The sequence below is a fragment of the Lemur catta genome, chromosome 8 (assembly GCF_020740605.2).
Source record: "Lemur catta isolate mLemCat1 chromosome 8, mLemCat1.pri, whole genome shotgun sequence".
NCBI classification, from domain to species: domain Eukaryota; kingdom Metazoa; phylum Chordata; class Mammalia; order Primates; family Lemuridae; genus Lemur; species Lemur catta.
The window spans coordinates 84,858,796-84,876,184 of record NC_059135.1 but is presented as its reverse complement, the minus strand read 5'-3'; the positions used below and the strand labels follow the sequence as shown (position 1 = coordinate 84,876,184).

General features: G+C 33.9%; 1 protein-coding gene across 1 annotated transcript in view; it reads right to left on the bottom strand.

Moving 5' to 3' along the window:
- The window catches only part of ZRANB3 (zinc finger RANBP2-type containing 3), a 103,640-nt gene extending 91,864 nt beyond the window's left edge, over window positions 1-11,776 (bottom strand). The window contains exons 1-3 of the mRNA XM_045559956.1: window positions 11,598-11,776; window positions 7,896-8,127; window positions 2,861-2,946 (exon numbers count right to left, since the gene is read on the bottom strand). Coding sequence (XP_045415912.1) covers window positions 2,861-2,946; window positions 7,896-8,127; window positions 11,598-11,776 — 497 coding nt within the window. The remainder of the gene's footprint in view (window positions 1-2,860; window positions 2,947-7,895; window positions 8,128-11,597) is intronic.
- Between the last annotated feature and the right edge of the window lie 5,613 nt (window positions 11,777-17,389).

Sequence of the window (17,389 nt, the reverse complement as noted above, 5' to 3'; positions counted from 1 at the left end):
AAAGAATCCCCTTCTCTTCCTTTAATACTCTGGTTTTTCAAAATTTTCTTGACAATTCTTGCTTGTTTATTTCTTTAAATAACATTTAGAATCAGTTTTCTGGATCTAAGAGAAAAATCCTCTTAACTTTTCCTGGATATATTATGACTACTGATAAATTCAGAAAAAAGTGAAATCTTTATAATACTGAGTCTTCACAGCAAATAACAGCATAAGTCTTTTTTTATTATGTCCTTTAGTAATATTCTTGAGTTTTTCATGTACAGATCTTACAGATTTCTAAGTTTATTCTTCAGTAGTATATTTTTGGTTGTTACACTTTGTAATTGTAAATAATATTTTTTCATTATATATTAGAACTATTTATTATTTGTGTAGAAAAAGACAACTTACTTTTTTTTTTTTTTTTGAGACAGTCTCACTCTGTTGCCTGGGCTAGAGTGCTGTGGCGTCAGCCTAGCTCACAGCAACCTCAAACTCCTGGGCTCAAGCAATCCTGCTGCCTCAGCCTCCTGAGTAGCTGGGACTACAGGCATGCGCCACCATGCCTGGCTAATTTTTTCTATATATTTTTAGTTGTCCAGCTAATTTCTTTCTATTTTTAGTAGAGATGGGGTCTCGCTCTTGCTCAGGCTGGTCCCGAACTCCTGAGCTCAAATGATCCACCCGCCTTGGCCACCCAAAGTGCTAGCATTACAGGCGTGAGCCACCACACCTGGCGACAACTTACTTTTTTAATAGTAATCTTGTGCTAGAACACCTTAATGAATTCTCTTTTGTTATGAACATTTTTCAGTTTATTCTCTCAATCTTCCAAATGAATAATATCAGCTGCAAATAATGATGATTTCACCTTTTTCTTTCCAAGTTTTACCTCTTATTTTTCTTTTGGGTAATGGAACTGGTCAGTATCTCCAGAGTAAAGGTAAACTGTGGTAACAGGGAACAACCCTTTCCTAAATTTTAGTGTGTCATGAGTGTTTCATGAGTGTTTTGGGGCTTGAAAGATACATACATATATATACAAATATGTACACATACATCCTAAATTTATTAAAAACTGTAATCAAGGATAGATGGTGAATTTTATCTAATGACTTCCCAGCATATATGGAGACAATGAAGTTTTTGCTTATTATTATTAACACAGCTAATTATGTTAATGCATTTCTTAATATTAAACTATACTTGAATTACTGATATGAATCCATTTGCTTATAGTCAATATTAGGTCTTTTAATGAGCTTCTAGATTCCACTAATCTACTAATATTGAGGATTTCTGCACTTATAAGGAGAAATAGTCTCGTTTTCTTTTTTGTGTTGATCTTGTCTGATTTTGGTATCAATGTTAGACTGGCTTCATACAAACAATTTAGGAGGATTCTTTCTACCTCTGTACTCTGGAGCACTTTAAAAAGCATCAAAAGACCATAAGCATGTGGGGTTATTTGAAAAAATTATAGAAAGGTGAAAAAAACACCCAAAAGCATGCACATTGGGGAAAAAACATGAGAGACTCATATCACATACAAAGAGACGATTTCTATAATATATGAAGATTTCCAACATATCAAGAAAAAAAAGCCAATACATTTGGTAGACAAAAGGGCAAAGAGCAAAAGTAGACAATTGACAGAAAAAACGTACAATGACTCCTCAATTGCATTTACTAATATAATGGACAAATGTGTATTAGAGCTATTATCAGTTCAGATTGGTAAGAACAAAATAATTTATATTTTACCATGTTGGCAAGGTGTGGGAAAAGAGACATTCAGACATGGCTGGTGGAAATACAAATTGCTATAAATTTTGTGGACCATGATTTGGAAAAATCTAATAATATCAAAATGCACATGCCCTTAGAACCAGCAATTTCACTTCTATAAATTTATCTTAGAATTTTTCACATGTATATGACATGAAATATTAAAATAGCTAACAATTATTGAGTGTTCACAATGTACAGTCACTGTTCAAGCTCTTTATAAATATTAGCTAATGTAAGTCTCACAGTAACTCTCTGAGACAGGCAAAATTATTCTCTGTTTTTAGAGCTGAAGTAACTGAGGTATGAGGAGGTAAAGTTACTATTCTAAAATGAAACATCTGTAAGTAGTAGATGTGAAAATAAAACACAGATGATCTACCTCTAAATTTCCATGGTTTTAACAACTGTAATTACTGCCTCTCAGCATGCACAAGAATATTTACTGCAGCACTGTATGCAATAGCTATATACTACAAATAAACGTCCATTTGTTTACACAGTAATTTCATAAATAAATTCCAAACAATGGAATACATGCAGCATTTCAAATGAATGTCAAAGCTCTGTCAGTAACTGATATAGAAAGATCTCCAGTACATTTTAGATGAAGAAAGCAAACTGCAGAACAATGTACACATTATGCTACTATATATGTAGAAATAAAATGAAATAATATTACACATGTGTAATCATACATGTTTGTTCATGCACAGAGTACCTCCAGAAGGATACCTAAGAAACTGCAATATTCATTACTTGGGAAGGGAAATGGTTGGCTGGGAGACAAGAGTAAAAGAAACACTTACTTTTCACTTTTGTATAATGTGTGTGTGTATCTAATCAATAAAAATAACTTAAATGATTTCAATAAATAAAAAGTGGAAGAGAAAAATAAAGAAAAACTTTGCCATTACCTATGCCTTTTATTTATTTTACATATAGGTTATCCACACAAGCTTTTACTCAAAGAAATTATTCCATAGTTACCACAAGTTTGTTAAACACTGGAACAAAGAATGACTTACAAAGCTTAATGTTCACAGTAACTATGTGAGGATACAAGCTTAGAGAAAATAGTTTGTCCTACCTGATATGTGCATTACAGTATCTTTTTGCATAGTCAGTCCATGATCCAAATTTTTGTGGAAAGAGAGCTTCAATCTGCATGAAAAGCTGTAACAACACAAGTTCTCAATGTGCTATAATATTTCCAAGGAAATTAGGATGATGATGATAAAAGCAGTTAATAAAATAATAAAAAGGAAAAAAGAAAATCTACTTTCTTCAAGGCTCCTCCTTATTGCCCATTCCCATCCCTGCCATCCTATTCTTCACAGATAACTGTTATCTGTTTCATAAATACATGTTTATACATTTTTCTATATCTAGATAAGCATATGTATGTATTCTCTTTTATTCACATGAAGAGGATTCTATTATACATAGTCACACAACCAGAATCTTGTCCAATGAAGCATATCTTAGACACTTTTAAAGTATAGATAAATCTATTTTTACTTAGTTTTAAAAATTAGATAAGCAATAATAATAAAGTATTATTTAAAAGCTGAATAGCAACCTATTATTATGTAAATGTACTGTAAAATATTTAAATTGACTCCTGATATTGGACATATAGACTATTTCTAGCTTTTATGCAGTTACAAAAAGTAATGCGTTCATATAACTGTGTGTATATATATGAATATATATAGGTGTAGGTATATATATCTACATCTATATCTATTAATCATCTATCTATCTCTCCGCTCATCTGCATTTCTATTAGAGGGATTGTAGGCTATATTTTTAGAAATAGAATAGCTGAGCTTAAGGTATATGCTTGTTAAAGTTTGATAGATATTACCATGGTGCCCTGTAAAAAGACTGTCCCAATTTACTCTCCCATCAATAGAATTATGAAATTTTTTCATTTTTACAACTCTGATAGGCTGCACATAGTAGTATCTCACTGTTTTATGGTAATATGCTTTATAAAAATAACAGCTTTGAGATACAACTCATATACTATAAAATTTATGCTATTAAAGTATACAATTTCGTGGCTTTTAGCATATTCACAAAGTTGTGCATCGATCACCACTATCTAATTCTGGAATATTTTTATCACTCCCAAAAGAAACCCCACACCCATTAGTAGTCACTGCCCATTTTCCCTCCCCTCTAACTCTGGCAAACCCTAACCTACTTTCTGTCTCCATGAACTTGCCTATTCTGGACATTTCATATAAATAGAATCATACAATATGTAGCCTCTTGTGTCTGGCTTCTTTCACTTAGCATAGTGTTTTCAAGGTTAATCCATGTTGTAGCATGTATAGGATTTCATTCCTATTTATGGCCTAATAATATTCCATTGTGTGTGTGTGTGTGTGTGTGTGTGTGTATACACATATACACACCATATTTGTTTATACATTCATCAACTGATGAACATTTTACTTGTTTCCAGTTTTTGAATATCATGAATAATGCTACTAGATATAGCTGTATACAATTTTTTGTGAACATATGTTTTTGGTTCTCTTGGGTCTATACCTAAGAATGGAACTGTTGGGTCATACAGTGACTCTATGTTTAACTTTTTAAGGAATTGCTAAAGTGTTTTCTAAAGCAACTTCAGTACTTTATATCCTTTTTATATGACAACATACTCTTAAATAACAAGTGGATCAAAGGAGAAATCACAAGGGAAATTAGAAATTAAAAATTAGAAAAGACTTTAAAATAAATAAAATCGAGGACACAATATTCAAACACATGGGTTGCAGCAAAAATAGTGCTTAATGGGAAATTAATAGCTGCATAAGCCTATGTTAACAAAAGAAGAACTCAAATCAATAACCTAATTTTCCACCTTAAGAATTGGAAAGGAAGAGTAAACTAAACCCAAAGCAAATAGAAGGAAGGATACAATAAAGATTAGAATGGAAATAAATGAAATAGAAAATAGAAAAACAATAGAGAAAGTCAATTAAACCAAAAGTTGGTTCTTAGAAAGAACAACATCATTGATAAAACTTTAGCTAGACTGACCAAGATAAAAAAGAAAGAAGACTCAAATTAATAAAATTAGGAATGAAAGAGGGGACATTACTATCAACCTCATAGAAATACAAAGGATCATAAGGAAACACTATGAACAACTGTTTGACAATAAATTACCTTAGATGAAATGTTCAAATTCCTAGAAAGACACAAGGTACTATAACTGACTTAAGAAGAAAAAAACAATCTTAATAGACATATAGCAATGAAGAGACTGAATTAGTAGAGTAGACCCCCCTTAACCACACAGGATGTGTTCTAAGACCCTCCATGAATTGCTTGATACTAGGGAATGCATGAAACCCTATAAATAGTATGTTTTTTGCTATACTGTACATACATGCCTATGGTAAAGTTTAAGTATTACTTAATAAACAAGGAATAGAAAGGAACTTCCTCAACCTGATAAAGAAAATCTAGAAACCCCCCACAAATCAAGTAGTACTTAAAGGAAGTATGCTCACTCTTACCATTTCCATTCAACACTATACTGGAAGTTCTAGCCAGGGCAATTACGTAAGAAAATGAAATAAAAGTCATTGAGATTAAAAAAGGAAAAAGTAAAACTATCTCTGCAAATGACATGATCTTATATATAGAAAATCCTAAGAGATTCACTAAAATAGTATTATAACTAATAAATGAATTCAACAAGTTTGCAAGATACATAATAAATGCAGAAAAATCAATTATATTTCTAGGCCAGGCATGGTGCTCGTGCATGTACTTCTAATGCTTTGGGAGACCAAGGAAAGAGGACCAATTGAGGCCAAGAGTTCAAAACCAGCCTGGGCAACATAGTGACACACGGTCTCTACCCAAAAAAAACATTGTATTTTTATACTTGGTAATGAACAATCCAAAATGAAATTAAGAAAACAATTGCATTTATGGACAGGTGTGGTGGCTTGCACCTATAATCCCAGAACTTTGGGAGGCAGGGGCCAGGAATTCAAGGCTGCAGTGTGAGTTATGACTGAGCCACTGCACTCCAGCCTGAGCAACAGCAACGGAGTGAGATCCTGTCTCTCTCTAAAAAAACCCCAAACAAAACAAAAAAAAAAAAACAACACTTACAATGTGAAAACTACAAAGTACTGCTGGAAAAAAAATTAAAGATCTAAAAATAAATGGAAAGACTCATGTTCATGGATTAGAAGACTTAATGTTGTTAAGATGGCAATACTCCCGAAAGCAATCTACAGATTCAACACAATACCTACAAAAATTCAAGCTAGATTCTTTGCAAAAATTGAAAGCTGATATAAAAATTCATATGGAAATGCAAGGGACTCATAATATCCAAAATAATCCTGAAAAACAAAAACAAAACAAAATTGGAAAACTCACATTTCCCAATTTCAAAACTTCTAACTTAGAATTTGTAATTTTATACTCTTTTTCTTAAAGAACCCCAAACACGAATTGTACAATTTTCAGGACAGGCAAAACAGGAGTCCCAAACCCTTGTTTTGAATAGTGGGTACCTTGGGTGAGGGGTGAAAAGTACTGACATGATCACAGTGGGACATGAGGGCCACTGCTGTATTGTTAATGTTCTATTTCTTATGCTGGATAAGTATTCATTTTATTATTATCATTTAAAAACATATATCCTTTATATACACTTTCTTGAATGACATATTTCATGATATTATTTTTAATCACCCTTATTATCCAATGACCTAATTTTAGAACTTAAGTAACTTATTTGGGGTCTACTCTCCCACTACCAGTGGGTATTCAAGAGTAAAAAACTAAATAAACAAAAGGTAATATTAAGCATTTTACCATCACTGTCTATGGATTGTTATGTGTATCTCAGATTTCCAGCATGGAATTCAAAAGGAGAGCCTAGGTAATACTGTTAGACATGCAATGATAATGCTATCACCCAGGCTTGGTTTAATAATTAATATATTAATAATAATGGGTACTGGCCGGGCACGGTGGCTCATGCCTGTAATCCTAGCACTCCGGGAGGCCGAGGCGGGTGGATTGTTTGAGCTCAGGAGTTCCAGACCAGCCTGAGCAAGTGCAAGACCCTGTCTCTACTAAAAATAAAAAAGAAATTATACGACAGCTAAAAACATATATATAGAAAAAATTAGCCGGGCATGGTGGTACATGCCTGTAGTCCCAGCTACTCGGGAGGCTGAGGCAGGAGGATTGCTCGAGCCCAGAAGTTTGAGGTTGCTGTGAGCTAGGCTGATGCCATGGCACTCTAGCCCAGGCAACAGAGTGAGACTCTATCTCAAAAAAAAAAAAATAATAATAATAATGGGTACCACATGTTACGTACTTACTATGTGCCAGGGCACAAGGCCAGGTACTTTCAAAGTAACAGTTTCTTTAACTCTCCCAGCAACTCCATAAGACAACAAGCCCATGTTATTTCTATGACTCAGTGTTCATGGACCAAGCTCCTTAGGGAACACTGACACTTACAGACTCATAAGTTTCATTCATCATTTCTTATTCCCAACCCTTTAACCATTTTATACATTATCCATCTCTTAGAGTAGCACAAGCTAAATGGGGTATCAAGCAAATGCTTTATTCTTCCATTCTAAGTAGATATCTCATCTGGTTTGCACATAAGCTCTAGTTTCTCTCTATCTTCCCAAATCTGGATCTTGAAGTGAAAGAAGAGAGAGAAGTTCAACAATGCAGTATAAAAGAAATAAAGTAGATTCAACCCCAATCCTAAGGAGCTTATGATATAAAATAGATAGGATAAATGAAGATTTAGATCATAGAAGAACCTCAAGCACATGTATGAAGAATGTTACAAACTTGTACTACACATGAAAGCTTTAAAATAAAGTTAAAGGCTATTAATAGATTTTGTACATATCTACAAGCTTGGCTATGGTTCACACGTAAATAGAGAAAACCAGTGATAATAAAACACACATATAATCATTAATAGTTTTTTAGAAATTCCCAATGTACTCTTCTGGCATTTGAGAAATTAAAAACTAACAAAACAGGAGATTGATTCAATTTTCCTTTTTTTTTCTTTTAAGCCCAAAGTATAAGGATTTTAATACCTCTTCAGGCCTTCCCAAAGCTGGAGTTCCTGTAAGAAGAATGGCTCGTCTGGCTTTCTGTACTATTGGCAATAAAATCTTGCTGCGAGTTGCATTTCTGGACTTCATGTAATGTGATTCATCCACTATAACTACTTTGAAGTTCTGATTATTCAGTGCATCTATCAAAGTCTCTGCATCTGTGGTTAAAAGACCATAACCCAGAACTGTCACTTTGCTGGTCGATATTCTCCTAGAAAAGAAAATCCATGTACTTAAAAACTATCCCAGTAACCAATTTATCATAAACAATACAGCTCTTTTGGGGAGAGATACAGAGGAAGAGAAAAGGGGGAAAATAAAAGGAGATGGTATTACTATTGAAACTCAATTTCTCTTAAGATTTTATAGTCCTTAAATATAATAAACCTCGATCCAAAATTTAAAATTTTGCTTAATCAAAACCAAAATTTTGGTCAAATGATCTTTGGAAGATTTTAGCATCCAGCAAGCCACATTTTACTATGATATGAACATTACTTTGTTTTTTTTTTTTTGAGACAGAGTCTCACTCTGTTGCCCAGGCTAGAGTGCTATGGTGTCAGCCTAGCTCACAGCAACCTCAAATTCCTGGGCTCAAGCAATCCTCCTGCCTCAGCCTCCCAAGTAGCTGGGACTACAGGCATGTGCCACCATGCCCGGCTAATTTTTTCTATATATATTTTTAGTTGTCCATATAATTTCTTTCTATTTTTAGCATAGACGGGGTCTCGCTCTTGCTCAGGCTGATTTTGAACTCCTGAGCTCAAACGATCCACCCGCCTCGGCCTCCCAGAGTGCTAGGATTACAGGCGTGAGCCATCACGCCTGGCCTGAACGTTACTTTTTGATAATATTTGTTTTTACACACCTAGGATCATGCATAAAGTAGATACTTAAATATTAGTTGACTCTTCAATGAAACCGTCACACAAATAGGATGGCAAATTTTCAACTTGGGTGCTATTGGTATTCTGAGCAGGATAATACTTAGTATTACAGGGCTGGTCCAGTACACTGCAGAGCATTTCCCTTCCTGGTCCACCCATTAAAGGCCATTGGAGTTCCTAAGTCACTGTGACAACAGAAAGGCCTCTGGCCCTGGGGTGATGAAATGTAGTTAGAAGAGGAGAGGGTACCACGTCATGTAGAGAACCATTGAGCTAAAGTGATCCCTGATCTTTTGATTTCCATAATTCATACATCTGTAATATTCTTTATCTTACTGTTCATGAAATTATTCATTTACATATTTATCTTTCTTATTGTATCATGAAATTGGTGAGGGCAGGGAATGTGTATTATTCATCTTTATATATATTCATACAACACAATGGTCCCAATGAAAGTTTGTAGAATGAAATGATTAGATGACCGAATGCATTAACACTAAAACGTATCACTTTTGCATTTTCTATATCACCAGTGAAAAATACAGCAGAGTCAGTCTTCTGCAATTCTCTATCTTCTAACAGAAAAGACAGAGCTCCTAAGCAGCCAGTACCACCATGTCAACTGCATTTTTTAAAAAAATGACAACTGGATTTTAAGCCCTGGATAAATCTACTTAATAAAAGACCTATGATTTTCTCACTGTTCTAAAACACCAGAAGAGCCTGCAAAAGAAAAGTACAAGGTTAATATTACTAACTTAAATATACTGAGAACAATACATAGAAGCCAAAGGCTTCAAAGGCCACTGCAGCAGTCTCTGTAACTTCTATTCTGCCATGTCTCAACTAGTGAATGATCTGGGCATAACTGGTATATGCCAGCAGGAAGCATATGTATTTGTGGTAAACACATGATGATATATACCCAAACCTGCTTCTTTAAGTACCTGGAAAACATTGGGTAGTTTTTCTATCCTTTAGCTAACATCCTCCAGAAAACTTATACTCTGGGGTTGTAGTCTTATTTAACATATCCTAAATTTTATTCAAATAAAAATATGAGCCACTATTTAATTGCAAGAGTGTATTTCCAAAATAATAATGAAAACTAGATGACCTAAAAGTTATAAAAGATAACAGAAGAGACATATTTTTAAGAAAATTTAAATGTAACATTTGAATAAATTATAGCTAACAGAAGAGGGCTATGGAGGCCTTAAATTCTACATTTTCTACATTCTTAAGTCTTTTCAATTTTATGCAGTTTTATTAGAGAGGAGATTTATGTATAATTATTATTTACATTTTATTTTATTTATTTTATTTTATTTTTTTAGAGACAGGGTCTTACTTTGTTGTCCAGGCTGGAGTGCAGTGACATGATCATAGCTCACTGTAACCTCAAATTCCTGAGGTGAAGCAATTATCCTGCCTCAGCCTGCCAACTAGCTCGGACTATGGGTGCATGCCACCAGCCCAGCCAATTCTTTAATTTTTTGTAGAGACAGGGTCTTGCCCAGGCTGGTCTCAAATTCTTGGCCTCAAGTGATCCTCCCACCTCTGCCTCCCAAAGTGCTGGGACTTTGGGAGGTTCATAGGCATGAACCACCACACCTGGCCTACATTTTATTTTAACCATGTAAATAGTGTCCACATTTTTCTGGGCCCATAAAGACGTATTTCACTGAATTACGGTTGCAAAGTTGAAAGACAAAAAGCCCTCCACCTATTTTGTCTATTTCATCCTTTCACATTCACAAAAGCTAACTCTATTTGTACAAATACTCTTTATGTTAACAGTCTTAGAGAATACAATATAGTAAAGTAATACTGTAATAAAAAAAATCTATATATTAACAGATATTTATTTCAGGTAGACATATTGCTTTTTATTTAAGGTTCAGAAATAGATAATTTTGAACCTCTGAAAACATGATAATTTGCATGATTCACCTAGATATTCAACGTAATAACTTATCAATATTCAAATTGGTTGCCTTACTGCAATGGCTAGAAAGCAAAATGAGGAAAAAAAATACTAGCAACATTATGATAGATTTTTAGAGTAAGGACTTCAAATAACCACACAGCAAATATTTTCAAGATATAAAATATCTGACAGATTAATGCTCTAAAATAAAAAAAAGACATAAAATATCAAAATTAACCAGGTGCAGTGGTTCACACCTGTAATCCTAGCTACTCGGAATGCTAAGGTAGGAGAATAACTTGAAGCCAGGAGTTAGAGACCAGCCTGGGCAACAGAGCAAGACCCTGTCTCTATAAAATAAATAAATAAATTTTAAAAAATTAACATATTACAATTATAAATTAACTTAATAAAGAAAATCAAACTTATTAATACTAGAGTCATATATAAAACTTGCACATTAACTATTAATAACAACTTAGAAAGCAAAATCTATCATGGTTGTTGATAATAAAAGATCACAAGGTTTCAAGTTAATCATTAAAAAGGTGTGAGATTTATTTTTGAGCCCTAAAATAGTTAAAGTATATTTAAGGTATATATAAAGTAGATATATTACATATATCTTTAAAGGTATGCATATTTTACACTTACCTTAAAAATATATCACAAAGGACCTCAGAAATTAAATATACTGTTGGGTTTAAGATAAATAATTCATATTTTAAAATGTAAAATAAAATTCTCTACGCTACATACTTCTAAATTATGATCTGTAGGTGATTTCATTTTAAACATGAATATATACTAAATATATGTAAGAAAGACTTTTTTTCTTAAAGATTATAAAATTATTCTTACCCAACATCAGTTTTATTCTGAATAACATTGATTTCTTCTGGACCTAGCTCTGGGATCCATTTCTCTATTTCTTCTGCCCAAGGGTACCTCAGAGATGAAGGGACCACTATTAAAAGAGGCCATTCTTCTTTATAGAAGTAAGCAATTCCAATTGCCTGGATTGTTTTTCCTAGACCCATCTAAATTAAAAATAAATACATACTTGTTAAAAATAAAGCCTAAAATATTTTGAAATAAAATAAATAATATAAATAAATATTAATATTTCAGTTAAAATAATTTGCCAATGTCAAATCACTTGGATTACACAATTAATAAAAAGTTTGACATTACAGGACCTATGAAATTAAGCAAATTATATTATTTTCAAACCATTTGTGATTGAACTTGAGAAAAAAAGGACCTCTAAGTTTAAACACTAGTTATACTGATTTTATATAATAGTTTTATAAAATGTATGTAACCATTTATAGTTTATCCTCTTAACACTGTAGTAAGTGCCTTACCTATATAGCACAAAATCATTCTATTTTAAAACTAGAATAAGCCTTGAGTAATGCACATTTTACAAAAGAAGAAGTAGGCACAGAGAGATTAAATTATAAATCACAGCTAACTGAAGCAAAACTAGTATGAGATCCCAGGTCTCTGTTATCCTCCCACTTGATTGTTTTCACACTATTATGCTGCCCCATCTCTAAGCTATTCTCATTTAAAAAGCAGTTACTAAATAAATGTTTTGTTCATAATTGCCAGAAACTGAAGACAACTCAAATGTGTTTCAAACTGTGGTGTATCCATAAAACAGAATACTATTCAGCAATAAAAAAGGAGCAAACTTGTGATCTACACAACATGAATAAATCTAAAACGCATTTTGTTAAATGAAAGAAGCCAGATTTGAAAGCTACATACTATTAATATATGATTGCATTTATATGTCATTCTGGAAAAAGTAAAAGAATAGAGATTAATAGCAGATCAGTGGTTGCCAGGGCTGGAGGTGGAGGAGGGGAACAGTAGGAAGGAACTTTGGGGGATGGAGTTGCTCTATATCTTGATTTTAGTAACAATTAATTATATGACTGTGTGCATTTGTCAGAACTCATAGAATTGTACACTAAAAATGGGTGAATTTACTTAAAAGTGTGAATTATATGTCAAAAATCCTTACTTTTTAAAAAAAGTTATTATTAATACTATAGCAAACAATAGGAAAGAAAAAGACTAAAGCATAGATGGGCCCTACTTAACAGACTATTCAAAAGGAAAAAAGACAGACATAGAAACCTAAAACAATGAGTGTTAAATGATGAAAGAAATTAAAGAAAAGAAAAAGGAGGTTTTGAAGTCTCCATTGACAAAACCTTATTTTGTTTATGTATTTTTATTAAAAACAAAAAAGCAATCTTAAAATAATTCAAGCAAAGTTATCTCATACCAATCAAAACTTAAAATAAAAATGAGAAATAGTGTAATTTGCTTAAGAAAATGTTCTTTGGACTGGAGAAAAGTCTAGCAAAGGTAAACATAGCAAATGGAATTTAGAAAGTGACTGTGATTTTAACCTGGCATATATTAATAGTAAGTGCTCAGATATTATTTGAATTCATGAGTGAATGAATGACTCACTCCCTAAAATAGATAAGACCCAGAGGCAGAAAAGTTCTTTGCAGTTTTGAAAAGGGAGAGGAAGATAACAAAAAGCTTTTAGTCCAAGAGAGGAGTAATATTAGCCACCATTTCAAAATTTTGAGCCACATAACATGCAAGTATATAGAAGCAAAGCTAACTCTAAAAGCTTTTGATATTGAAACAAGACCCAGCTGAGATAAAAATTGTTTTCTACCTAGTCTTTTAAGAATAAAATTGAGGTTAACTTAGGCAGGGCTTGGTAACGGGTGGGTTAGAGATAGACACACACAAAACCCACATATTTTACTGTAAAATTGAATAATTTAACATCTTAATATTCTATAGATCTTTCCAAGGAATAGCGTACAACCCAGCCTTGAGGTCTATACATCCAAACATAAACTTTACCTAACAGTAGTAGACACTCTCCTCAAAGCCCTCCAATTCTAATACCTGAAATCACTCAAACATCTCTGAATTCTGGGACCAAATTTGCTCCAACAGAGTAGAAATTTATTACAGATCCTTACCTGGCCAGAGTTCATCAATGTTGCTGCTTCCCTACCTCAACAACTCTAACCATGAAAACAGTTCCAGGAACTTAGATATGGCCTTAGTTTTTGTGTGTAGATTGTATCACTAACTTTATGCTACAGTTGTGAGTCTCTGCTGAGATCAGGGATGTATGTCTTCAGTATGAATATGTGGAAACGGGACTTGAAACAACAGATAGAACAAAAGATAAAATTTCAGTTAAGAGGAATAAGATCAAGAGATCTGTTGTGCAACATGGTGATTACAGTTAATAACAATGCATTATATTCTTGAAAATTGCTAAGACAGTAGATTTTAATTGTTCTCATCACAAAAAAATAAGCATGTGAGGTAATATACGTTATTTAGCTCAAATTAGCCATTCGACAATGTATACTTCTTATTTCAAAACAATATACTGTACATCATAAATATATATAATTTTTGTTTGTCAAATAAATAAATGTTATCCACTGTGAGTTGATTTTTGTGAGAGGGGAAAGGTGAGGATCCTGTTTCAGTCTTCTGCATGTGGCTATCCAATTTTCCCAGCATCATTTATTGAATAAGGATTCTTTTCCCCAGAGTATGTTTTTGTCTGCTTTGTCAAAAGTTAGATGGCTATATGAGGATGGTTTTATATCTGGATTCTCAGTTCTGTTCCATTGGTGTATGTCTGTGTTCTTGTGCCAGTACCATGCTGTTTTAGTTACTATAGACTTGTAGTATAGCTTGAAGTCTGATAAATTGATGCCTCCCAATTTATTCTTTTTGCTTATGATTGCTTTTGCTATACAGGGTCTTCTCTGGTTCCATACGAAGCGTAGAAGTATTTTTTCTAGATTTGTGAAAAATGATGTTGGTATTTTAATAGGGATTGCATTGAATCTGTAGATCACTTTGGGTAGTATAGGCATTTTAACAATGTTGATTCTGCTGACCCATGAACGTGGTATGGTTTGCTACCTGTTTACATCCCTGCTATTTCCTTCCTCAGTGTTGCGTAGTTCTCCCTGTAGAGGTCTTTTACCTCCTTAGTTAAATATATTCGTAGGCATTTTACTTTCTTTGTTGCTGTTGTGAAGGATATTGAATCTTTGATTTGGTTCTCAGTTTGACTGTTGGCATATAAGAATGCTACTGATTTCTGTACATTGATTTTGTAACCTGAGACTTTGCTAAATCTGTTTATCAATTCCACTAGTCTCATGGCAGAATCTTTGGGGTTTTCTAGATACAGGATCATATCGTCAGCAAAGAGCAATAGTTTTACCTCTTCTGCCCCCATTTGGATGCCCTTGATTTCATTCTCTTGTCTGATTGCTCTGGCTAGGACTTCTAGCACTATGTTTTAGAAGCGGTGATACAGGGCAACCTTGTCAGGTTCCAGTTCTAAGTGGGAATGCTTTCAATTTTTCCCCAATCAATATGATGTTGGCTGTGGATTTGTCATATATGGCTTGTATCATTTTTAGGTAAGTCCCATCTATGCCTATTTTGTTAAGTGTTCTTATCATAAAAGGGTGCTGAAAGTGTCTGCACAGCCAGAGAAACTATCACGAGAGCAAACAGACAACCTACAGAATGGGAGAAAATATTTGGTTGCTACACATCCAATAAAGGACTCATAACTAGAATCTATACAGAACTAAGGAAAATCACCAAGAAAAAGATCAAACAACCCTATCAAAAAGTGGGCAAAGGACATGAACAGAAACTTTTCAAAAGAAGATAGACTAATGATCAACAAACACATGAAAAAATGCTCAATATCTCTAATCATCAGGGAAATGCAAATCAAAACCACAATGAGATACCACTTGTCTCCAGTGAGAATGGCCTTTATCACAAAGCCCCAAAACAATAAATGTTGGCATGGATGCGGAGAGATAGGAACACTCATACACTGCTGATGTGATGCAAACTAGTACAACCTCTATGGAAAGCAATATGGAGATACCTCAAAGAGCAACAAGTAGAACTACCATTTGAACCAGCAATCCTATCACTGGGCATCTACCCAAAGGAAAAAAGGATATTCTATAAAAAAGACATCTGCACTGGAATGTTTATAGCACCACCATTCACCATTGCAAAGATGTGGAAAGACCCTAAGTGCCCATCAATACATGAGTGGATTAATAAAATGTGGTATACGTATACCACAGAGTTCTACTCCACCACAAAAAACAATGGTGATCTAGCACCTCTTGTATTATCCTGGATAGAGCTGGAGCCCATTCTACTAAGTGAAGTATCACAAGAATGGAAAAACAGACACCACATGTACTCACCATAAAACTGGTATTAATAGAGCAATACTTAAGTGTACATATAGTAGTAACATTCATCGGGTTTTGGCCAGATGGCCGGAGGAGGAGGGAATGGGTATGTACACACCTATAAACAGCGGTATGCACTGTTTGGGGGATAGACATGCTTGAAGCTCTTACTCAGGTGGGGCAAAGGCAATATATGTAACCCAAACATTTGTACCCCTGTAATATGCTGAAATAAAAAAAATATTTTTTAATTACCATTTTAACCATTTTTAAGTGTTCAGTTCTGTGACATTAAGTACCTTCACATTGTTATGCAACCATCACACCATCCATGTTCAGAACTTTTTCATCTTCCCAAAGTGAAATTCTGTCCCCATTAAACAATAAATCCCTATTCTCCCCTTCCTGCAGTCCCTAGTATCTTCTGCTTTCTGTCTCTTTGAATTTGACTACTATAGGTGGAATACCATATAAGTGGAATACCACCCTATCATATAATTCAACTCTTTACAAGTCTATCTCCTTCTATAAACTGGGAGGTTCTTGACCTTAGTAGAGACTCTTTTTTATTCATCTTTTTTTTTTTTGAGACAGAGTCTCACTCTGTTGCCCAGGCTAGAGTGCCGTAGTGTCAGCCTAGCTTACAGAAACCTCAAACTCCTGGGCTCAAGCAATTCTTCTGCCTCAGCCTCCTGAGTAGCTGTGTCACCATGCCTCGCTAATTTATATATATATATATGTGTATATATATATATATATTTTTAGCTGTCCAAATCATTTCTTTCTATTTTTAGTAGACACAGGGTCTCACTCTTGCTCAGGCTGGTCTCAAACTCCTGACCTCGAATGATCCTCCCGCTTCAGCCTTCCAGAGTGCTAGGATTACAGGTGTGAGGCACCCCACGCGGCCTTTTATTTTTATCTTTGAATTCCCAATACCCTTCCCAGTGTCTGGCATAAAATAGGTTTCCAACAAATGTTCAATGAATGAATGAATGCAGTTATCATGGTCATAAATAAATAAGTAAATGTATTTTGTAAAAAGAGAAAGACCATCAGGAAAAGAGAAGCTTTGGGTTGAGGACAGGGGGAAAGGGGGTAACTGGTATGAGTGTAGGTAAGCATAAGAATAATCCTGATATGCTGGTTAGCTAATTTGATTAGAAGTTTGAATACTTTTGTCTTTCAGTCACCTAATGCTGTCTTCTTGTATCTAATCTGCTATCAAACCTATTAAATAAGTTAATTCCAGATGTTATTTTTCAGTTCTAAAATGTCCATTAGAATCTATTTTTAAATTTTTAAGATTCTTTTTAATAGATTAAAATCCCTATTGAAATT